This window comes from Saccopteryx leptura, chromosome 9 (genome assembly GCF_036850995.1).
Source record: "Saccopteryx leptura isolate mSacLep1 chromosome 9, mSacLep1_pri_phased_curated, whole genome shotgun sequence".
Lineage (NCBI taxonomy): Eukaryota > Metazoa > Chordata > Mammalia > Chiroptera > Emballonuridae > Saccopteryx > Saccopteryx leptura.
Window position 1 is genome coordinate 51,896,835 of NC_089511.1, and position 20,516 is coordinate 51,917,350.

Below are 20,516 nucleotides of genomic sequence, written 5' to 3' on the forward strand. Positions count from 1 at the left end.
TGGAGAGTTCCATTGGCAGTTGTAAATGAGATTTTTTTTCTTCCCCTGGCAATTAGATGATGAATGGAAATTGATGTTGGAGTACACAGTTAATCAGTTTTAAAATATTTTAATCAGAATTTTGGTTTTGTTCATTACGGTGATTGTTTTGTTTTATACTGATGAATTAATAATTCATTTTTCTTGTAAATGCTTAAAACCCTCTATGTTTCTGAAGCTTGCATTATTTCCATTGGATGTTTTAAAAACTGTTCTTTACAGATTTGACAATGTCTTTGAAACTTATAAACCCATTGTATGAATGAATAAGAAAAAACTGAGAAAACTTTGTTTCTAAATCTGAAAAATCAATTTTAATTTATTTAATTAAAAAAATCATATTTGAAGTCTCATAGTTGAAATTCTTTTTAAAATTATTCTGTATGGTGTTTTTGGCTGTTTATTTGGAGAGGGGATTATATAATGTTCCTTGTGCTTTAGAGATGAAGGAGGAAGGGAAAGATTAATTTCTGACAGAAGCTTAATGACCAGTTTAAAAATCAGCATTGTAATCATTAACTTTGAAAAGTGAATTCCTCTTTAAATATTCACATTGCTCTTTGGGTAGGGCTACGTGGTGTTGCCTACTTTAGTAGGCGCACTCCTGTGGTGAGACAGCTATTACGGGCCATGCTGCATCATAAAGATCTAGGACTTTCCTTTTTTTTCAATATGTCTAGAAGTTGATAGTCAGTTTGTAAGTCATAAAATAGATGCATGAACTGGATTAATATCAGCTACAATAACAGTGAAATCTATTCCCAAACTAAGCTTTAATTACAAAGAAGGACCTTTCAGAATTACTAGTTTGGATGAATTTTAATGGTCATATTATTTACCACCCTGCAACAACCATTTAATTGAACATATTAGTAAAACAGAAACCAGACTGCAAATCATGACTTACTAGTTGTTAAAGGTGATGGTATTGTTCTAGATGAACTAGAGATAATCTATTTGCATGTAGACCAAATACCCACTTGGGCTGAGTAAAAGCTTATTTTTATTTATATTACATAATTCTCACAGGATTGATTTGTTTCTTCTTTCTTTTGTTTTTGCATTTTTATATAATCAGCATTAGGTGTTATAAATATAATACCTGTTCATTGAGATAAATTGAAAAGCACAGAAAAACATAAATATAACACTGATATTCAAGGTAACTACTATTAATAGTTTAATATATTTTCTTATAGTGAGATCACTATTTATGTCTAAACTATTTTCCCACTTTGTTTACATACAAGTGCAGCATATATTGATATATATATATGTGTGTATGTATATATATATATATAAATATATATTTGTGTGTGTGTGACAACAGAAACAGAGAGAGGGACAGATAAGGACACACAGAGAGGAAGAGATGGGAAGCATCAATTCTTCATTGCGGCACCTTAGTTCTTTATTGATTACTTTCTCATACGTTCCTTGACCGTGGGCCTTCAGCAGATTGAGTAACCCCTTGCTTGAGCCAGAGACCTTGGGTCCAAGCTGGTGAGCTTTGCCCAAACCAGATGAGCCCATGCTCAAGCCGACAACCTCAGGGTTTCGAACCTGGGTCCTCTGCATCCCAGTCCGACGCTCTATCCACTGCGTCACCACCTGGTCAGGCGCTATATATAGATATTCACACACACAACTATATATACACACACATAGAGATGAGATAGATAGGTATAATTAGATATACAGATACATTTATAGTGTACCAAGCACAGAGCTAATACATATTGATAAATTGATGATACAAATATACATGCATACATACATATGTACATACTTTCACAGCATATGTGCAAAGAATACTTTTTCTCTTCCATTTTGAAGGCAAACTTGGCTCTTGCATCATGTTGCAAAGCATACGACCTGTATAAAAAGGAATAAGTTTAAACATAACTCTCTTTATTTTCAAAGTCCATTACATCACTTTATCCTATCACATTGCATTAATGATTTACCATGTCAATAAAAACATCTCATGAATATAATTTGAGTCTTTTTTGTCACTTTAGTTTCTTAAATGTACTTTGATGTGGTAAGTCATAATATTTTTTATTTTGTAAAGAATTGTTTGCCTATGCCTTTGTATCTCTTTTTTTATTGATCTTTTAGAGAGAGGGAGAAAGAGAAAGAAAGGTGGGAGAGGGAGAGAAGCAGGAAGCATTAACTCCCATATGTGCCTTCACCAGGCAAGCCCAGGGTTTTGAACCAGCAACTTCAGCATTCTAGGTCAACGTTTTATCTACTGCAATACCACAGGTCAGACTATACCTCTTTAGATGTAGTTTCTTGAGGAGCTGCTAAGTAGTGGAAATACTGATCTAAGGATATGCTTATTTTTAAGTTGTTGTCTAGATTGAACCATTGTACAGTTCACTCCCCAGTGGCAGTCTATGAGAACATCTGTTGCACTGCACTCTAACCATATTGACTGATTGAAACAGTCTTAAAAGGCATGATGGGGCAAATCAGCCTCGGGTTGTAATATGTTACCAACCTAGAAGAGTTAGTTTGATGTTTATTCTTTTCTTGTAATTAATTTATTAAGCTTAGTTATTGACAATTCAAACTTAGAAGATTGTTAATTGTTTTGCAATTACTTCTTTGTCCTAGAGAAGAATAAACATTTTTTTAAAAGCTTTGGAAAATTGTGAGCATAGAAAATAGCTCAAATAACCTTGTTCTAAAATGTCAGAAGTAAATAGTACAAGCTAACAAGATACCTGAAAAGGAATGTTAAACAGAAAAAATGGAAATTATCCAAGTGACTAATTAAAATATGAGACAAAAATTATGAGGTGAGAAGGCTCAATTTTAGATGATACAGAATGTGATCAGAGGTAGAGCAGAAGGAAAGAGTTAAGAGCAGTAAACATATGAATTCTGAGCATCCTGGTATGGTGCTTTTATTTTAATACTCTTTCATCTCCGTTAACCCTTCCCATAGTCCTGTGGGAAAGAATGACATTTTTGAAAATCAAGAGAAGGAAACTGAGGGTCAAAGAGGCTTAATGACTTTTTCAAAGACACATAGCAGGATTAGAATTCCAGGAACGTCTGACTCCAAAACCATGATCTGTCTATTGTATTCTCTTTAAGCTGTTTATTGTATACCAACAAATTGTTTATTGGCAAGTTAGATTCTGTTGGAGTATTCTTTTGAAAGAGTAGAAAGGGAGAGATTGAAGAAGAAAAATTAATGCTTTTATGACCTCTAAATCCATACTGTGAAGCCCCAAGCACCAGTGTGACTATATTTGGAAATATGGCCTTTATAAGATAATCAAGGTTAAAGGAGATCATAAGGATTGGGCTCTAATCCAAAAAGTCTGATGTCCTTTAAGCAATGAGACACAAGGAGGGTACACACAAAGAGGAAAAGCCATGTGAGGATAGAGTAAGAAAGGTATCTACAAGTCAAGAAGAAAGGCCTCACTAGAAACCAAACCTACTGGGACCATGATCTTGGATCCTCAGCCTCCAGAACTGTAAGAAAATAGATTTCTGTAGTTGATTCCACCAGTCTAGCATTTTGTATTGGCTGCCCTAGCAGACTAATACACATCCTAATTGGAACTTCTATAGATATAATGTACTAGAGGAAATAAGATGATACATTAAAATAAAAAGTATTTTGCTTAAAAAATTTGCTTGATTATGAACAGAGAATGTGAGAAAGAACAAATATTTGATTCCAAATCTTATCCCGAGATCATAGCCAGCTGGCTTCTGCATTGCATATTGGATGATAAAAATGATGTAATGATTTCAAATCCCAATGTTGACATTTACTAGCCATGTGACCTTGGGTAAATTACTTACTTATAACCTCAGTTGCACAGATAATTTATGTAAAATAGTTTGTATAATTCCTAACACATACTAGTTCTTACTTTTATGTTTTGCTTTATATTTTAGTTTTTTCTAGATTCTCAAGCATCTTACGACAATTAAAAATATATTTATCTCTTAGCTTCCAATGATTTTTTTCTTGTAGTCTTTATTTCCTGCCTGACTAGGCAGTGGCTCAATGGATGGAGCATCTGACTGGGACGCGGAGGATCCAGGGTTTAAAACCCTGAGGTTGCCAACTTGAGCGTGGGCTCATCTGGTTTGAGCAAGGGTCACCAGCTTGGACCCAAGGTCGCTGGCTTGAGCAAGGGGTTACTCGGTCTGCTGTAGCCCCCTGGTCAAGGCACATATGAGAAAGCAATCAAGGAAGAACTAAGGTGCCACAATGAAGAATTGATATTTCTCATCTCTTACCCTTCCTGTCTGTCTGTCCCTATCTGTCCCTCTCTCTCTGTCTCTCTGTCTCTGTCACAAAAAAAGTTTCTATTTCCCTTTCCAGTCATGTAATGAGAGCTGAAATAAAAACACCAGAGATAGACTGATTTATGTAAAAATGTTATAGATGAATGTGTGTTTGTTTCCAATAGCTTTAGGGCATAAATAAGTATACTAAAAAGATGTTTTAAAAGACTTCTTGTGACATCTTTGCATTTTATTTTCAATTCACTTTTTAAAAAATCAGTGACTTGCCTAAATATTTTATTTTCCCATGCCATGTTAGTCAACCTAATCAATGTTTTCTAGAGTCAGTTTTTAAATAGTTACAAAAAGTAAATTTTTTATTTTTAGGTTTTTTGTTTGTTTGTTTTTTTAACAGAGACAGAGAGTCAGAGAGAGGGATAGATAGGGACAGACAAACAGGAACGGAGAGAGATGTGAAGCATCAATCATCAGTTTTTTGTTGTGACACCTTAGTTGTTCGTTGATTGCTTTCTCAATGTGCCTTGATTGTGGGTTTTCAGCAGACCGAATAAGCCCTTGCTTGAGCCAGCAACCTTGGGTCCAAGCTGGTTAGCTTTGCTCAAACCAGATGAGCTCGCGCTCAAGCTGGTGACCTCAGGGTCTCGAACCTGGGTCTTCCGCATCCCAGTCTGACGCTCTATCCACTGTCCCATCACCTGGTCAGGCAAAAAGTAGTTTTTTAAAACTAATAAATGATATAATTGATATAGCTACTTAAACTAAAACATATCAGCTATGAATTTTTATTGTTTTTAATAAATGTGGCCTATTTATTTTTAGAAATTTGATAGGAATTTTGTGAATTATATTTATTTATAAATTTTAAATAATTTCTAAGTAGATAAACTTGAGAAATAAATTAAATGTCTATTGTTGCCATAGATCTTACTTTAAGAATAAGAAAATCTGGGAAAAAATTGAAAGTGGACCTCAAAGTTGTCTTAGGATTGAGAATCTATTGCATTATGAAAAGACTTAAATACTTTAGTATTGGCATTCTCTTTCCATTAAGGAAAGTGAATTATTTAAAAAAATAATTGGATATTTATAAAATATCATCATTGGTTCTCATGTCAAAACAGTGGTATTTTGGCCCAGAGAATCAATGACAGAAAGAGGAATATAGCATGTCTACTTTTTGTTAGTATGTATTGATATAGTCAAGGTAAAGAAAGTTTCTAATACTTAACAGTCAACCTAAGAAGTACGTCTAATGCATGGATTGTCCAATTTAAGAACAGTAGGAGGTTTTTTCTTTAAATAAAATGAAAGATAAATTTGTCAGAGTAGGGCAATCTAATCTTAAAAACATATTTCCCTCTGTAACCTATAAGGCTAAATTATCACATGAGATTTGTCTAATTTCTTCTGCTTTTAATTGAAATGAAAGTTGTGCTACATTTTTAGATCATTACTTTCACTTTAATTGCAATTGGGATTCGTGGATATAAATTTCATTATAGTCTAAAATTATTACCCTCATTTAATGTCCCATATATATAATTCAATGATACATTGCTAAGTGATTCAAATCATTTAACCCACTCTTTATACCAATGTATGTCTTCATTAGGACTCAAAATTTAGATGACGAGTTCATTATAACTAAACTTTTGTCTTACAAGTTATTATTAAATAGGTTTATTGTTATATATATTATTATATTATTATATTATTAAAGAGACACATGGGACTTCAACTCATATATCTTTAATTTTAAATAAAACTTTACTTCAGAAGACTTTCATGTTTGCCTGTCTTCTTCTGGTCACATACAAGGAATGAATGAATAAGTAAATGAATGAATGAGTCCACTCATCTATTCATTAATTTATTTTAAATTTTTATTTCACAACAAGTTATTATCTAGTTTTTAAGAGGTTATTAATAAATAATATAGACTAGATCCCTAATCTCATGAAACAATTCTAATATGAGAAAGACAACAGGTTTTAAAACAAAGCAGTTTTTAGCAATTAATAAGTGCTGAGATGAAAATAAACTGGGTTAAAGTGACAGAGAATAATAGCAGGGAGGTTTCGGAATAAAGGCTGCTTTGCAGTGGTCAGTCAGAGAAGGTCTGTCTCAAGAAGACACACTTGAGGTAAAATCTAAATGGCATTGGCCCTGGCCGGTTGGCTCAGCAGTAGAGCGTCGGCCTGGCGTGCGGGGGACCCGGGTTCAATTCCCAGCCAGAGCACACAGGAGAAGCGCCCATTTGCTTCTCCACCCCCACCCCCTCCTTCCTCTCTGTCTCTCTCTTCCCCTCCTGCAGCCAAGGCTCCATTGGAGCAAAGATGGCCTGGGCGCTGGGGATGGCTCCTTGGCCTCTGCCCCAGGCGCTAGAGTGGCTCTGGTCGCGGTAGAGCGACGCCCCGGAGGGGCAGAGCATCGCCCCCTGGTGGGCAGAGCGTGGCCCCTGGTGGGCGTGCCGGGTGGATCCCGGTCGGGTGCATGCGGGAGTCTGTCTGACTGTCTCTCCCCGTTTCCAGCTTCAGAAAAATTAAAAAAAAAAATCTAAATGGCATTAAGAACAAGTCATACAAAGATTTAGAGAAAGAATGTTCCAGGCAGAGGACAAAGGTCCTGAGGCAGATGCAAGCTTCATGTACTCTAAGGTCAGAGGGAGTACAGTGGGAGAAATTAGAGCAATTGTAGCAGAGTGATGTGATCTGACTTAAGTTTTTAAAAGATTGATTACCCTGCCTGTTGTTTAAAGACAAGAGTGGTAGTAAAGGAAAATGTAATTATAGAATTCATAAGAAAGGGAAAGGTGGCTGGGAACGAAGGGGAAAGAGACGAGAGAATCCATTTCAGGTTACTGAAGCCAGGATTACAGAAGTTAGTGTTGAATGAGGGGAAGAGAACCATCTACAACCTTTTTCTGTAAAGGGCCAGATAGTAAATATTTTCATCTCTGCAGGCCATACTGTCTCTGTAACAGCTAGTCAACTCTGCTGTTATATGTAAAGCAGCTGTGGATAATACAGTATATAAAAGAATAAATGTGGCTGTTTTCCAATAAAACTTTATTTACAAAACCAAGCGTGGGCCAGATTTGGTTTATAGGTAGGATTATGCTGATCCTTGATCTCAAATATGTTCCTGAAAGAATAAGAAAGGTGAAAAGTATTTTATTCTGGGAAAGTTTACCATAGAGAGGCCAACAGATGCTGTAAAACCCCAGCTCTCTCACATTAGTGTCAAATAAAAAATATGATGAAGAAGTAGAGACCCTGGGCCTTTTGGAGAGAAGACTGCATTGTCCAGGGAAGCGCTTCCCCCGCCCCCGCTTTCCAGGCCTCTCTCTGCATCAGCTAAAGTAAACCAGCGGGTGCTCAGGTTATATGTTTTACTTTCTTTACCACCCTTGTATGGTGAAGTGCTTAGCCAAGCAGAGGTGATGGATTTGACATAGTTAATGAATTTTATGTTATGATGCCATATACTCTATACTTTATGTAGCTGTACTTCTTATAAATATTTTATATTACTGTTGTGTTTGTACATTACTCTTTACTACTTGTAGCTATAACTTCTGAATATATTTATATAATAATTTTAATTGAATTTCATTGGGGTGACACTGGTTAACATAAATGTACAAGTTTCAGGTGGCCAGTTCTACAACACATCTCTAGATCATCTTGTATGTTTACCCCACCCCCAAGTCAAGTCTTTGTTCACCCCATTTATTCCTCTTCCACCCTCCTCTACATAACCACCCAACTCCCGGAAATCACCACACTTGTTCATTTCCGTGAGATATCCTTTTTCCTTTTTTGATTGATCTCTCTATGTCTTTCACCCTGCCCCTCTCCTCCAACAGCTGTCAGCCTTCTCTCTTATCTATGATTTTATTTCTATTTTGCTTGTTATTTTATTTTATTCATTAGATTCCACATATGACTGAAATCATCTGGTACTTGTTTTATTCTTTAACTTTCCACCTAACATATATACAGAATTTAATGAATTTCCATATTTCAAAAAAATTAACTAAAATACAGCATGATTAAATTCATGGACTAAGGATATTTTTTGGTGTTATAGAAACTGATGAAATAACTACTTCATTAAGTTCTTCCATAAGCACTTATAGAAACTGATTAGTTATACATTAGATTCTTTAATTAACACTTATGGTATGTAATCTGTGTGCAGAGATTTCACTAGCACTAATGAGGAGCCCTGAGAAGCCACTGCGCCACCTCACCCGCAGGTGTTGTAAAGTACCAAAAGCTACAGAATCAATATTAATATTTTAAGAGGCGGCCCTGGCCGGTTGGCTCAGCGGTAGAGCGTCGGCCTAGTGTGCGGAGGACCCGGGTTCGATTCCCGGCCAGGGCACACAGGAGAAGCGCCCATTTGCTTCTCCACCCCTCCGCCGCGCTTTCCTCTCTGTCTCTCTCTTCCCCTCCCGCAGCCAAGGCTCCACTGGAGAAAAGATGGCCCGGGCGCTGGGGATGGCTCTGTGGCCTCTGCCTCAGGCGCTAGAGTGGCTCTGGTCGCAACATGGCGACGCCCAGGATGGGCAGATTATCGCCCCCTGGTGGGCAGAGCGTAGCCCCTGGTGGGCGTGCCGGGTGGATCCCGGTCGGGCGCATGCGGGAGTCTGTCTGACTGTCTCTCCCCGTTTCCAGCTTCAGAAAAATGAAAAAAAAAAAAAATTTTAAGAGGCTTGAAGAACATTTTATTAATTTGGGTTAAGGTGTGCAAAGAAATTTTGTAAATAATCTCTGTACTGTGTGATTGGCATAAAACCAGGATGGCCCTTCGCATTGTATTGTAAATGCAAAGGGGAGGAAAACATGGATTCCCTGACATTCCACCACACCTGTGGGGAAAGGGGTGAATGGCTAGCCAGGTGCAGGAAGAGAAAAGCCAAAATAAACCTTTTCTTATAGTAATGAGCCATTTGCAGGCATTTGTCCCCACAGAAACTACGTCTTCCATGTGAATGCATATGGTTAATGTGTGTGACTCTGAACAAAGAGATGACGGATAAACATTAGAAAATATAGGAATGCCTTTTAATATGTAAAGAGATCTTTCTACCATTGCGTTGACTTGTAAATTTTGTTTTCTCCAAAATGATGTATGGCTTGCAAATTGAACATGGTCCTATCATGTTAAAGGACATATGATGATAACCAATAATGATAAAGAACACCTAATGGCAATTTTTGCTTCTGTACTTCCCGCTTGCAAAACTATAAAAACTAGGTAAAACAAAGGGCCAGCGCGCTCTCCCTCAGATTTCTGTCAGAGTTGCTGCCGCTTGGCCAAGCTAAACAATAAAGCTTTGGTGTGGAATCAACGGATTTTGTTTGTGTCTTCAATGTTTCGAGTCCCTCCGGATTAGGCTTAACACTAGGAATATACAGTCAGAAAAACCTGGGCATCAAAGAGTTCACTGTCTAGTGAAAGTGACTGATTAAAAAAAACTACCAGTGGGCCCTGGCTGGTTGGCTCAGCGGTAGAGCCTTGGCCTGGCGTGCGGGGGACCCAGGTTCGATTCCAGGCCAGGGCACATAGGAGAAGTGCCCATTTGCTTCTCCACCCCCACCCCCTCCTTCCTCTCTGTCTCTCTCTTCCCCTCCTGCAGCCAAGGCTCCATTGGAGCAAAGGTGGCCTGGGCGCTGGGGATGGCTCCTTGGCCTCTGCCCCAGGAGCTAGAGTGGCTCTGGTCTCGGCAGAGCGACGCCCCAGAGGGGCAGAGCATCGCCCCCTGGTGGGCAGAGCATCGTCCCTGGTGGGCGTGCGGGGTGGATCCCGGTCGGGCGCATGCGGAAGTCTGTCTGACTGTCTCTCCCCATTTCCAGCTTCAGAAAAATACAAAAAAAAAACAACAAAAAAAAAACACAGACCATCTCTTTCTTAATTCTTTATTAAGATGTAATATATTCTTAACTGTTAAAGATTAAGAGTCAAAAAGAGTCAATAATATAACCTTAAGACAGAAACTAGTGAAAGCTTCAACAGCAAAATTATTAGATAAGTAAATAAATAAGATTGAGAAATTTACTTAATTTATATAAGATGTTTCTGCATAATCAAGCATGTCCTACACTGGATTTTTTTCTTCATTTAATCAGTAAGTTGTTGTGTGAGCACAAACATAGCCTAAAGTGACATAGTACTAAAATGATATGGTTCCAATTTTAAAATAACATTGAAAAATATCTAGAAGAATACATGCAGAGTTTAACAATTAGTTCTGAAGTGTGTAATTACAAATAATCTTTTTATTTTTTGGAGTTTTCTGGTGCCTTCTAAAATGTCAACATATTACCTTGGGGTCAGGAAAAAAAAAAAGTAAAATATTCAAAATAGACCATGTCATTTGACTCGTATCACAAATTTTCTCAATTCAACAAGGCTCAGCCCTAGAGAAGACTAACCATATTACACATAAATACTTAGTTAACACTATATGGATTTTTGTTCCTCAAAAATCACAGTAAATAAAATGGAAAAGTCTCTGAAATCAACTATTTACTTTTATTTTATCTTCGTTTTTTCACTAGGCCAATTTGGATCATTATTTTAATATTTTAATTCTTTTTAAAGCATGTAATTATAATCTGGAAATGGTTTGTATTAAATGTGCATTATCGGTAATTAATTTTACATAATGAATAATCCCTATAGTAGATATAGAATTATTGTTACAAAGGAAAGACAGAGACAACTGGCCAACACTTTGGTGTGTGCAGTATTCTCTTGCAAATACAAACACATATAAAGAATAAAGAAAACACTGATAAGAAAACTATTTGCTCATAAAAGTGTCATTCTTTTCCCTGAAATTGCTGTCATATATAATTTTGAGTAGATGACCTTCTTTTTATAGATGCTAAAGGCTTCCTTCTGATAAGCATTCAACCACTGTTTATGTCCTACCATGTATTGCAATTATTTTTGTTTTCTTATCACTAATATAGAGCTATAAATTCCTTAAGGGTGTATCTTACTCTTTTTGCATAATCCACAGTAGCTTGAGTCATTCCTTATAGATAGTAGGCATAGTATAAGTACATATGAGTAGATGAGTGGATAAATGATAGAATTTGGATGTTTGGTTTTACTGTATTATATTTGGATTCATATTCCTTCTGAAGAAACATATATTCATTTAGTTCCTGACAATATGATCCACTAATAATTATGACTGTGCTAATTATAAATAAAACCATCAAACAAAAAATGAACACAAGAGCCTTTACCTCTAGAAGCCACAATATAAATGAACATATTTTTCTCAATTTAAAGTACTTAAATCATGAAGGATATCTTTAAAATCTTGGACTTAGCTAAGTAACAAGTGTTTTTCTATATAATTGTCATACCTCTGTCTTCATCTGTATATGTATGTGTGTGAGTGTAGTGTTTGTGTGTCTAGATGGATAAAGTAAATATTCTTGGTGTCTGCACATGTAATGACCTATTATTTGGCTGTAAAAGTATAGCTTATAAAATTAAAAATATAAAAGTATACCTTAAGCTATATTAGTAAAAAATCAAGATATTAAATCGTAGCTACATTTTGATGTTAACATTATAAACAACAATAAATCATTCAGAAAAAAGGTAAAAAGAAATACATAGAGATTTTCCCCATAGTTTTTTGTGGTTAGAAAACAGTGATTTCTTCTGTCAGTTTTAACATTTTTCCATAATATAAAATCAATTACATTTTAAATGAAAAGCATTTTTTTCAATTACAAAGAACTAATTTCAAAAATAATTTTTTATCATTTCAAGATGGAAGGCCTTTTGTAAGTGCGTGTCATTTTCTTTATATCTAGTAGTGAAAAAATTAATAAACATGGATTATTAGCACCACATAAAAATTTTATATATAAAATTATATTTGATAGTTATCTTTAAAACATAGCGATTAGACAGGAGTTGCACTATGTGTTTAAGATATGAAGGAAAACAACTAGTCGCTCCTTATCCGTTTTTTGGTTGCATGATTGTAGGTCAGTTTTTTAACCTTTCATTCCTTAGTATCTTCGTCTGTAAGATGGAGATAATACTAATTCTTAGGTCCACTGTAACTATTAGGGTATTTGTAAATGGTGATGGAAGGAGACTTGACTCAGAGTGATAAACACATAGTACAGTGTATAGATGATGTGTTATAGAACTGTATACTTGAAACCTATATAATTTTATTAACCAATGTCACCCCAATAAACTCAGTTATAAATAAATGAATAAATAGCAGCTGGTCTCAAAACAAAGAAAGGATTTGTTACTACTTGTAAAATATATAGAACAATACCAGGCATGTAAGGACCAGGTAAAGGAGGGCTCTGGTTATGTAAACACTTTGAACATAGACTTTCCTTTTGTTTCATTCATTGTAGTTTAGTAATTTCCACAGTATTGTGTGCTAAAAAGTTACTGTAGGTAGTTGCATTCAGTAACTTTCAAGAGTGATTCCTGTTTGGGGGGCAGGGGGAGAGTATTCATTTTGTCCTGACTCTATAATATTTTATAGGTATAAGGTTGAGACTTCACTATATAAAATAAGTCTGAACACAGTTCTAGGGACATTAGTAGAATATTGAATAGATTGGGTTTAAGCAGATATGTTACTCTTTTCAATTTGTGCTAGAGTCAGTTTTTCCACTTCCCCAGAATGAGTTCATTTTTTAATAATTCTCTCTGGTTAGTTGGATTTTTTTAATCTTTTTTATTTTGCCTTTGAAGAACATTTTACTGTTTTGCTAAGTGAATTTTATGATGAGTATTTCTTACAGTTTGAGAATTGTAATATATGTTCATGAAATTAAAGGAATAGTACCTGGAATACAGTAGACATTCAGTAATTAGTAAATGTTATTTTATAAATATTTTTTCTTTGTTTTTATGAAGTGAGAAGCAGGGAGTCAGAGAAAGAGAGACTCCTGCATGTGCCAGACCAGGGTCCACCCGGCATGCCCACCAGGGGGCGATGCTCTGCCCATCTGGGGCCTTGCTCCTTTGCAACTGGAGCCATTCTAGTGCCTGAGGTAGAAACCATGGAGCCATCCTCAGCACCTGGGCCAACTTTGCTCTAACGGAGCCTTGGCTGCAGGAGGGGAAGAGAGAGATAGAAAGAAAAGAGAGGGGGAAGGGTGGAGAAGCAGATGGGTGCTTCTCTTGTGTGCCCTGGCTGAAATCGAACTAGGGACATCCACACTCCAGGCCAACGCTCTACCACTGAGCCAACCATCCAGGGCCTTGTTATTTTATTATTATAATTGACTTCATGATACATATCAGTTAGACTTTATTTCACCCAGTTCTTTGAATATCTCCTTTTGCCAGACATGGTTCTCAGTGAGGGGAACAACAGAAATGAACATAACTGAAGAGGTCCCTGCTCTCATAGGGTTTATGTCATTACCTAATAATGTCTTAAAAATGTATCTAGATTGTGTTTGAATTTATTTTTATTTAGATCCTTTCAGATTGTTTCATCATATAGACTAAGTTGGCATTATTAAACTTTGTAGAGGATTTATCCTATTCAATGTGTTTTTCCTCTAACAGCTCTTTCAAGCATTTGATTGGAGGATTGGATGATGTTTCTAACAAAGCATATGAGGATGCAGAAGCTAAAGCAAAGTAAGTGACATTTCTTTCCTTTGGATTTAATGTCAATTTTAAAAATGATTTTGAACAGAAATAAGATAAAATATTTTGTTGGACTTAAAGTCTTTCATTCAAATGGGAAAAAAGTAAATAGAAGAAAAAGAAGCAAATCTTTCAAGGTAATTATTACATAAGAGCTTTACATTTGTATAGTTGGTCATCTCAACAAGGAAATGGTTAGTTTAAAATCCAATATAAAAAATTAAGTGTAAATGCACTATTTCTCCTACTGTCAATACTTTCTGAATGAATGGTTGCTGTGTTCAATAGTTGTTTGTGAAATTGTATGAAAAATAATAAGGGTGGAAAATATTTTCCTGTATGACTACATTGTTGGTTTACATTTTACTTGGGTGGCAGTCTTTTCAGAATGTTATGAGATAGTATATATTCCCTTAATTATCATTTTTGTATAACAAAATACAAGTTTCTGTACTAGAATAATTTGCTTTAAAACATAGCTTCATTTCTTTTTTAAAAAGATTGGAAGTAATTTGAGATTGGCTTTTACTGCAAAAATGTTGTTACTTATTAAAAATTGCAACCTGTATAATCTTTCCCTCTTTTTGCCAATGAAGTAATTCAAGTATAAATAATTTAGTATTTGTATCATACAGGAAACCTGAAGAACTAAATTGATAAAATTTACCAGTAAATAGAGAGTTTAGGGACAGAATTTGATTGGTTTGTCTTGTAGTAACCTAACAGCAAAAGAAATACAATATATTTTTTGCCTTGATAATCTATGAAGATAGAAAAAATTGGTCCCGTACTAAAAAAAGTCATTTTTATATCCTAAAGTATTCTTTGATGTATTTATATTTCCCTGTTAAACTTTAGACAAGTTCACTGATTAAAGCTTTTGTATTGTTGCGATTCCTCTACTCAATGGTGAGGGCTAGTCACAGACTTAATATTGATCAATGATGGAAAACTATTGTAAATTAGTTATATCTTTCTTAGTTTACTCTTGGCTTTTTAAAGATAACTATGTGTCTATCTCATGTATTCTGGGCATTTATGGGTTCAATTTCACATGTTTCAACTGAAGATAGTAAGAAAACAAACTCACAGAAATTCAGATTCCGACTACTAGAAGATAGGTGTGGTGACAGTTCTGCCAATTTTAGACAATCAGTCAGTATGAGTATGAAAAATATGACCCTGCCCTGACCAATTGCTCAGTGAATAGAGCATTGGTCCCACAAGCAGACATCCTAGATTCAATTCCTGGTCAGGGCACACATGAGAAGTGACCATTTGCTTCTCTTCCCCTCCCTCTCTCCCTTCTCCCTCTCTTCTCCTCTTGTAGCCAAAGTCTTGATTGGTTCTAGTGTTGGCTCTGGACTCTGAGGATAGATTGGTTCATAGAAGCATTGGCCCCAAATAGAGGTTGGTAGGTGGATCTCAGTCGGGGCACATGAGGAAGTCTGTCTCTCTAGTTTTCTTCCTCTTACTTAAAAAAAAGCAAAAAAAAAAAAGAGAAAAATATGTCCCTGAACAAGGGCTAGAAGACTCAGGTTCTGCCCTGGGCTCACTCATTCCCAGTTAAGTGGTCTTAGTCATGAGTTAACACCTCTCTTAATCTCATTATCTTACCTTTAAAATGGTAATTTTGTGATTTAATTGATGGTAATATATAAAAACACTTTGTAAATCATAAAGGGATATAAAATTGGATGATATTGTTGGTAGAAGTAATCATTGGAAATATGAGCTAATACATTTGATATAAAGATAAAACTATTTCATATCTATAATGTAAAAATAATTCCATCTTTAACCTTATTTAGGCAAACTACTCTCACTTTTATAGCATATCATAAAATTAAACCCAGTTGGGAAAATATTCATAAATATCATTTTTATTAAATGATTATCATTTAGTAAAAAGAAATTTTAATTATGATTAAAGAACAAAGAAGGGCAATGAAAGTACTACCTATAAGAGGTTCAGCCTGACCCATGGTGGCGCAGTGGGATAAAGTGTCAACCTGGAACACTGACGTTGCCAGTTCGAAACCCTGGGCTTGCCTGGTCAAGGCACATATGGGAGTTGATGCTCCCTGTTCCTCTCCCCCCCCCCTCTCCCTCTTTCCCCCTCTTTCTCTCCTCTTTGAAAATTGAATAAAGTCTTAAAAAAAAAAGAGGTTCAAAACTTTGCTATCTCACCATAAATTTGACAGGATTATAAATTAGCCAGTGTATATTTATACTTGAATTTAAAAAATAAATCAGTTTGAATTTTTCTGTTTAATACTATGTCTAAATGAACACATAACCCACAAACTTTAATATTGATATTATTTCTAAAATGGAATAGTTTGATTTAAAAAACTAAAAACAGGCCCTGGCCAGCTGTCCCAATGGCAGAGCATCTACCCAGTGTGTGGAAGTCCTGGTTTGACTCCTGGTCAGGGCACACAGGAGAGGCAACCATCTGCTTCTTCCCTCTCCCCATCCCCTTGTTTCTCTCTCTTGCTCTCTCTTGCTCTCCCCCTTCCACACCTATGGCTCCATAAATTTGAGCACATCCACACCAGGCACTGAAGGTGGCTCCCTGGAGCTTCTGCCTCAGATGCTAAAAGTAGCTCAGTTGCAAGCATGACCCCAAATGGGCAGAGCATTGGCCCCAGATGGGATTGCTGGGTGGATCCCAGTAGGGGTGCATGATCCAAATTTTAGAAAGATTGATAATATAACCTTTATTTCACAAAGTATTCAAATAAATAAATATGTAAATATGTCTGTAAACACATACTTACTTACATTGAAGAAAGTAGTGTTATGACGTTAACAGTGTTAGCATTGTATAGCTTTCTAATAATTCATATCTGAATATTTCCAGAGTTAAAATCATCTTTTTAATTAGAGATCCTATTATTCAGAGAAGGTATATTATGAATTATTCCCCAGGGAAAGCTTTTGAGTTTAACTAACAAGTTTAAACATCTCTTTGGGTTAACATTTTTGTCACTTTCTGATAAATTTTTCCACTTAAATACATCTACATTCATTCTGTATTTCAAGAATTTATAAGGTTTTCCAGCATTTCAGGTTTAGGATAAGGCTGTAAATTGCTCTAAAGCACCTTTATAATTTTATTAATATCTCTAAATTTTTATATAGATCACAAAATCTGTAGCATTTAGAACTGAAGGGTTGCTTTGTCTCTACTGTATAAGCTTACTTTTTTAAAAGTCCCTTGCTTTTGCAAAATTTATTAAAGGTAAGATTAGTATTTCTTAAAAACCCAACTAAAATGTTCATATTTATCCATGTCTGAAATTTTTATTGGCCTTGGCCAGTTGGCTTTGTGGTAGAGCATCAGCCTGGTGTGTGGATGTCCTGGGTTCAGTTCCTGGTCAGGGCACACAGGAGAAGCGACCATCTGCTTCTTTGCCCCTCCTTCTTCTCACTTCTCTCTCTCTCTCTCTTTCCCTCCTGCAGCCATGGCTCAATTAGAGTGAGTTAGCCCCAGGTGCTGGCAATGGCTCCATGGCCTCCACCTCAGTTACTAAGAAGAGCTTGGTGGCTGAGCAACAGAGCAATACCCCAGATGGGCGGAGCATTGTCCCATAGTGGGCTTGCAAGGTAGATCCCAGTTAGGGCACATGCAGGAGTTTGTCTCTGCCTCCTTTCCTCTCTCTGAATTAAAAAAAAAAAGAAAAAGAAAGAAAATTCTGTTGGTACTGTCTCACTAATGACACGCAAAAAAAGAAATGTAGGACTGACTAAAAAAGATTGATTTAGCTGAGATATTTAGGAACTCAATTGGGAGAAACAATTATACTGTTAGCATAATCAGTCTTCAGTGGCCGAATGATTCCACAATATTGAACAGATCATCCCTGTCAGAAAAGACCTAACAAGCACTCAGCTCAAGTGGCCCATCCAGGAAGATTGGTCTGGGAGAACTCTTCCAGGGAAATGATTCTCAAAACTCCCAATTTCAGGACGTGTGTCCCCAGCCTGTCTCACAAGATGTATTTGCTACAAAAAAAGTTATTCTTTTTTTTTTGTTGTTCTTTTTTTTTTTTTTTTTTGCATTCTTCTGAAGCTGGAAACGGGGAGAGACACTCAGACAGACTCCCGCATGCGCCCCACCGGGATCCACCCGGCACGCCCACCAGGGGCCACGCTCTGCCCACCAGGGGGCGATGCTCTGCCCCTCCGGGGCGTCGCTCTGCCACGACCAGAGCCACTCTAACGCCTGGGGCAGAGGCCAAGGAGCCATCCCCAGCGCCCGGGCCATCTTTGCTCCAATGGAGCCTTGGCTGCAGGAGGGGAAGAGAGAGACAGAGAGGAAGGAGGGGGGGCAGGGGTGCAGAAGCAAATGGGCGCTTCTCCTATGTGCCCTGGCCGGGTATCGAACCCGGGTCCCCCACACGCCAGGCCGACGCTCTACCACTGAGCCAACCGGCCAGGGCCAAAAAAGTTATTCTTGACAGAAACTTTACCTTTATGGCATATTTAAGCTTATCTTAATTGCTGCTAAGGGCTTTCTTCCTAAATATGAAGTTATCACAAAGACATTAGAAGAGACAACAACAAATCACTCTTAAGGATCACTAAACCTTATTTACAGCGGAAAGTAGCACATGTGACGAAAGATACACATTATTTTCCTTTGAGAATATGCACTTATTCATTTAATAAACATTTAGAAATGTACTTATGAGTCAGGCATTGTGCTTTACAATGTGCATATCAAATAGAAAACTATTTTCTAACAGGAAGGATTTTGCAGTTTTTAGTGGAGAGAGGGATCTATAACTCAGTGATGTTTACTGTTTAGTTCTATGAATAAGTTATGATATTAACTGTGATATATCACTGTTTAGGTAGTGATATAGATATAGTATATCTATATTTATACCTTGTCTTGTAAAACAACATAGCCACCCTGAAATATCAAATAGGAAAAATAAATGTTTTATTCCACTACAAGTATTTTTGATATATGAATATAGACTATTTCTAATTAAATTTATTGGGGTAACATTGGTTAATAGTAGAAGTTTCAGGTATACAGTCCTCTAATATATCATCTGTATATTTCACTGGTGTTTACTACCTGAAGTCTAGTCTTCTTGTGTCACCATATATTTGACCCTTTTTACCCTCTTCATCCTCTCACCACCTCTTTCCCTTCCAATAACCACCATACTGTTGTCTATGAGTTTATTTTGTTTGTTCATTTCTCTAGTCTGTTTATGTTCTGCATATGAGTGAAATCATATGGTTCTTGCCCTTTTCCCTCTGACTTATTTTACTTAACATGATACTCTCAAGGTCTATCCATGTTGTCATAAATGATTGAGTAGTATTCCAATCATTTCTTTATCCACCGCATCTTCTTTATCCAATCATTAGTCAAAGAGTATGTAGCTTGTTTCCACGTCTTGCCTATTGTAAAAATTGCTGCAATGAACATAAGGGTACATATGTCTTTAAGAATAGGTGTTCTCAAATTTGGGAGTTAGATACCTAGAAGAGGGATTCAAGCTATACTATCATTGATATCATTTTAAATTTTTTATTTATTGATTTTAGTGAGAAAGGAAGGGGGTAGAGAGAGAAAGAGAGAAAGAGAGAGAGAGAGAGAGAGAAAGAGAGAAAGAAACAGAAACAAATCTGTTTCTATATGTGCCCTGACCAGGAATCAAACCAGCAACCTCTGTGCTTCGGGATAATGTCTTAACCAACTCAGCTATCTGGCTAGGACTATCATTGATATCTTCATTGCTATATACTATATTCAGCAGTTATAAGGAAATAGACCTTTTTCTGAATAAAAAACATATATACTGATTGCATTTTTTAACATAGCTTATTAATTATAATAGTTAATCATAAAATATTCTCTCTAAAACTTGTACTATAATAAGATGATTTACATAGGCCACAACAATATTCCAGATTATGGTCATATGAGGGGGAAATAAAACTACAGTCAGTGTATTATTTATAATTATGTCTATTTTAATTAAAATATATATTTTCACTTTAGTAGAAATAATATAGTAAGATAGATTTTAAAAATCACAGTTTAAACATATGAAGCACAACTACTATTAACTATTTTTGTGTTTTACAATTATAAGGTATTAATAACTCTATATTTTCCTTTTTCTGTTTAATATCCATCATATTATTAACATTTATAATGCTATTTATACACTATTTGTCATTGATGCCATTTTGGTGTAGCCTGATCACAAAATGAATGAACATATAGTATTTTAGACTGCTTCAAATTTAGCCTTATTGATTCAATTCATTTTGCTTTTGAAAATCTTGACCACTTCTTTAAAAAGGTAAAGCATCAAACAACAAAAAACACCTGCAAATTACTCTCATCTAGAAACACTTTCCAAACTATTTTATGTCATGACACTCATAGAAAATGGCTACAGCATATTGTACCGATTAGTTAAGCTGCCTTAGGCTCTGTCCTGCTTCCCTGAAAGCAGAAGGAATTCATTTCTAAGTCCTCTCAT

The 20,516-nt window shown here is 36.1% G+C and overlaps 1 protein-coding gene and 1 non-coding gene across 4 annotated transcripts in view; both read left to right on the forward strand.

Moving 5' to 3' along the window:
- PRKG1 (protein kinase cGMP-dependent 1) overlaps positions 1-20,516 on the forward strand; it is a 1,422,417-nt gene that overhangs the window by 1,283,934 nt on the left and 117,967 nt on the right. For all 3 annotated transcript variants that reach the window (XM_066349797.1, XM_066349796.1, XM_066349798.1), the window contains one exon: positions 13,912-13,986. In XM_066349797.1, coding sequence (XP_066205894.1) covers positions 13,912-13,986 — 75 coding nt within the window. The remainder of the gene's footprint in view (positions 1-13,911; positions 13,987-20,516) is intronic.
- Positions 8,637-8,712, forward strand: TRNAT-AGU (transfer RNA threonine (anticodon AGU)). The gene has a single exon. It is a non-coding gene; the product is annotated as a tRNA-Thr (tRNA).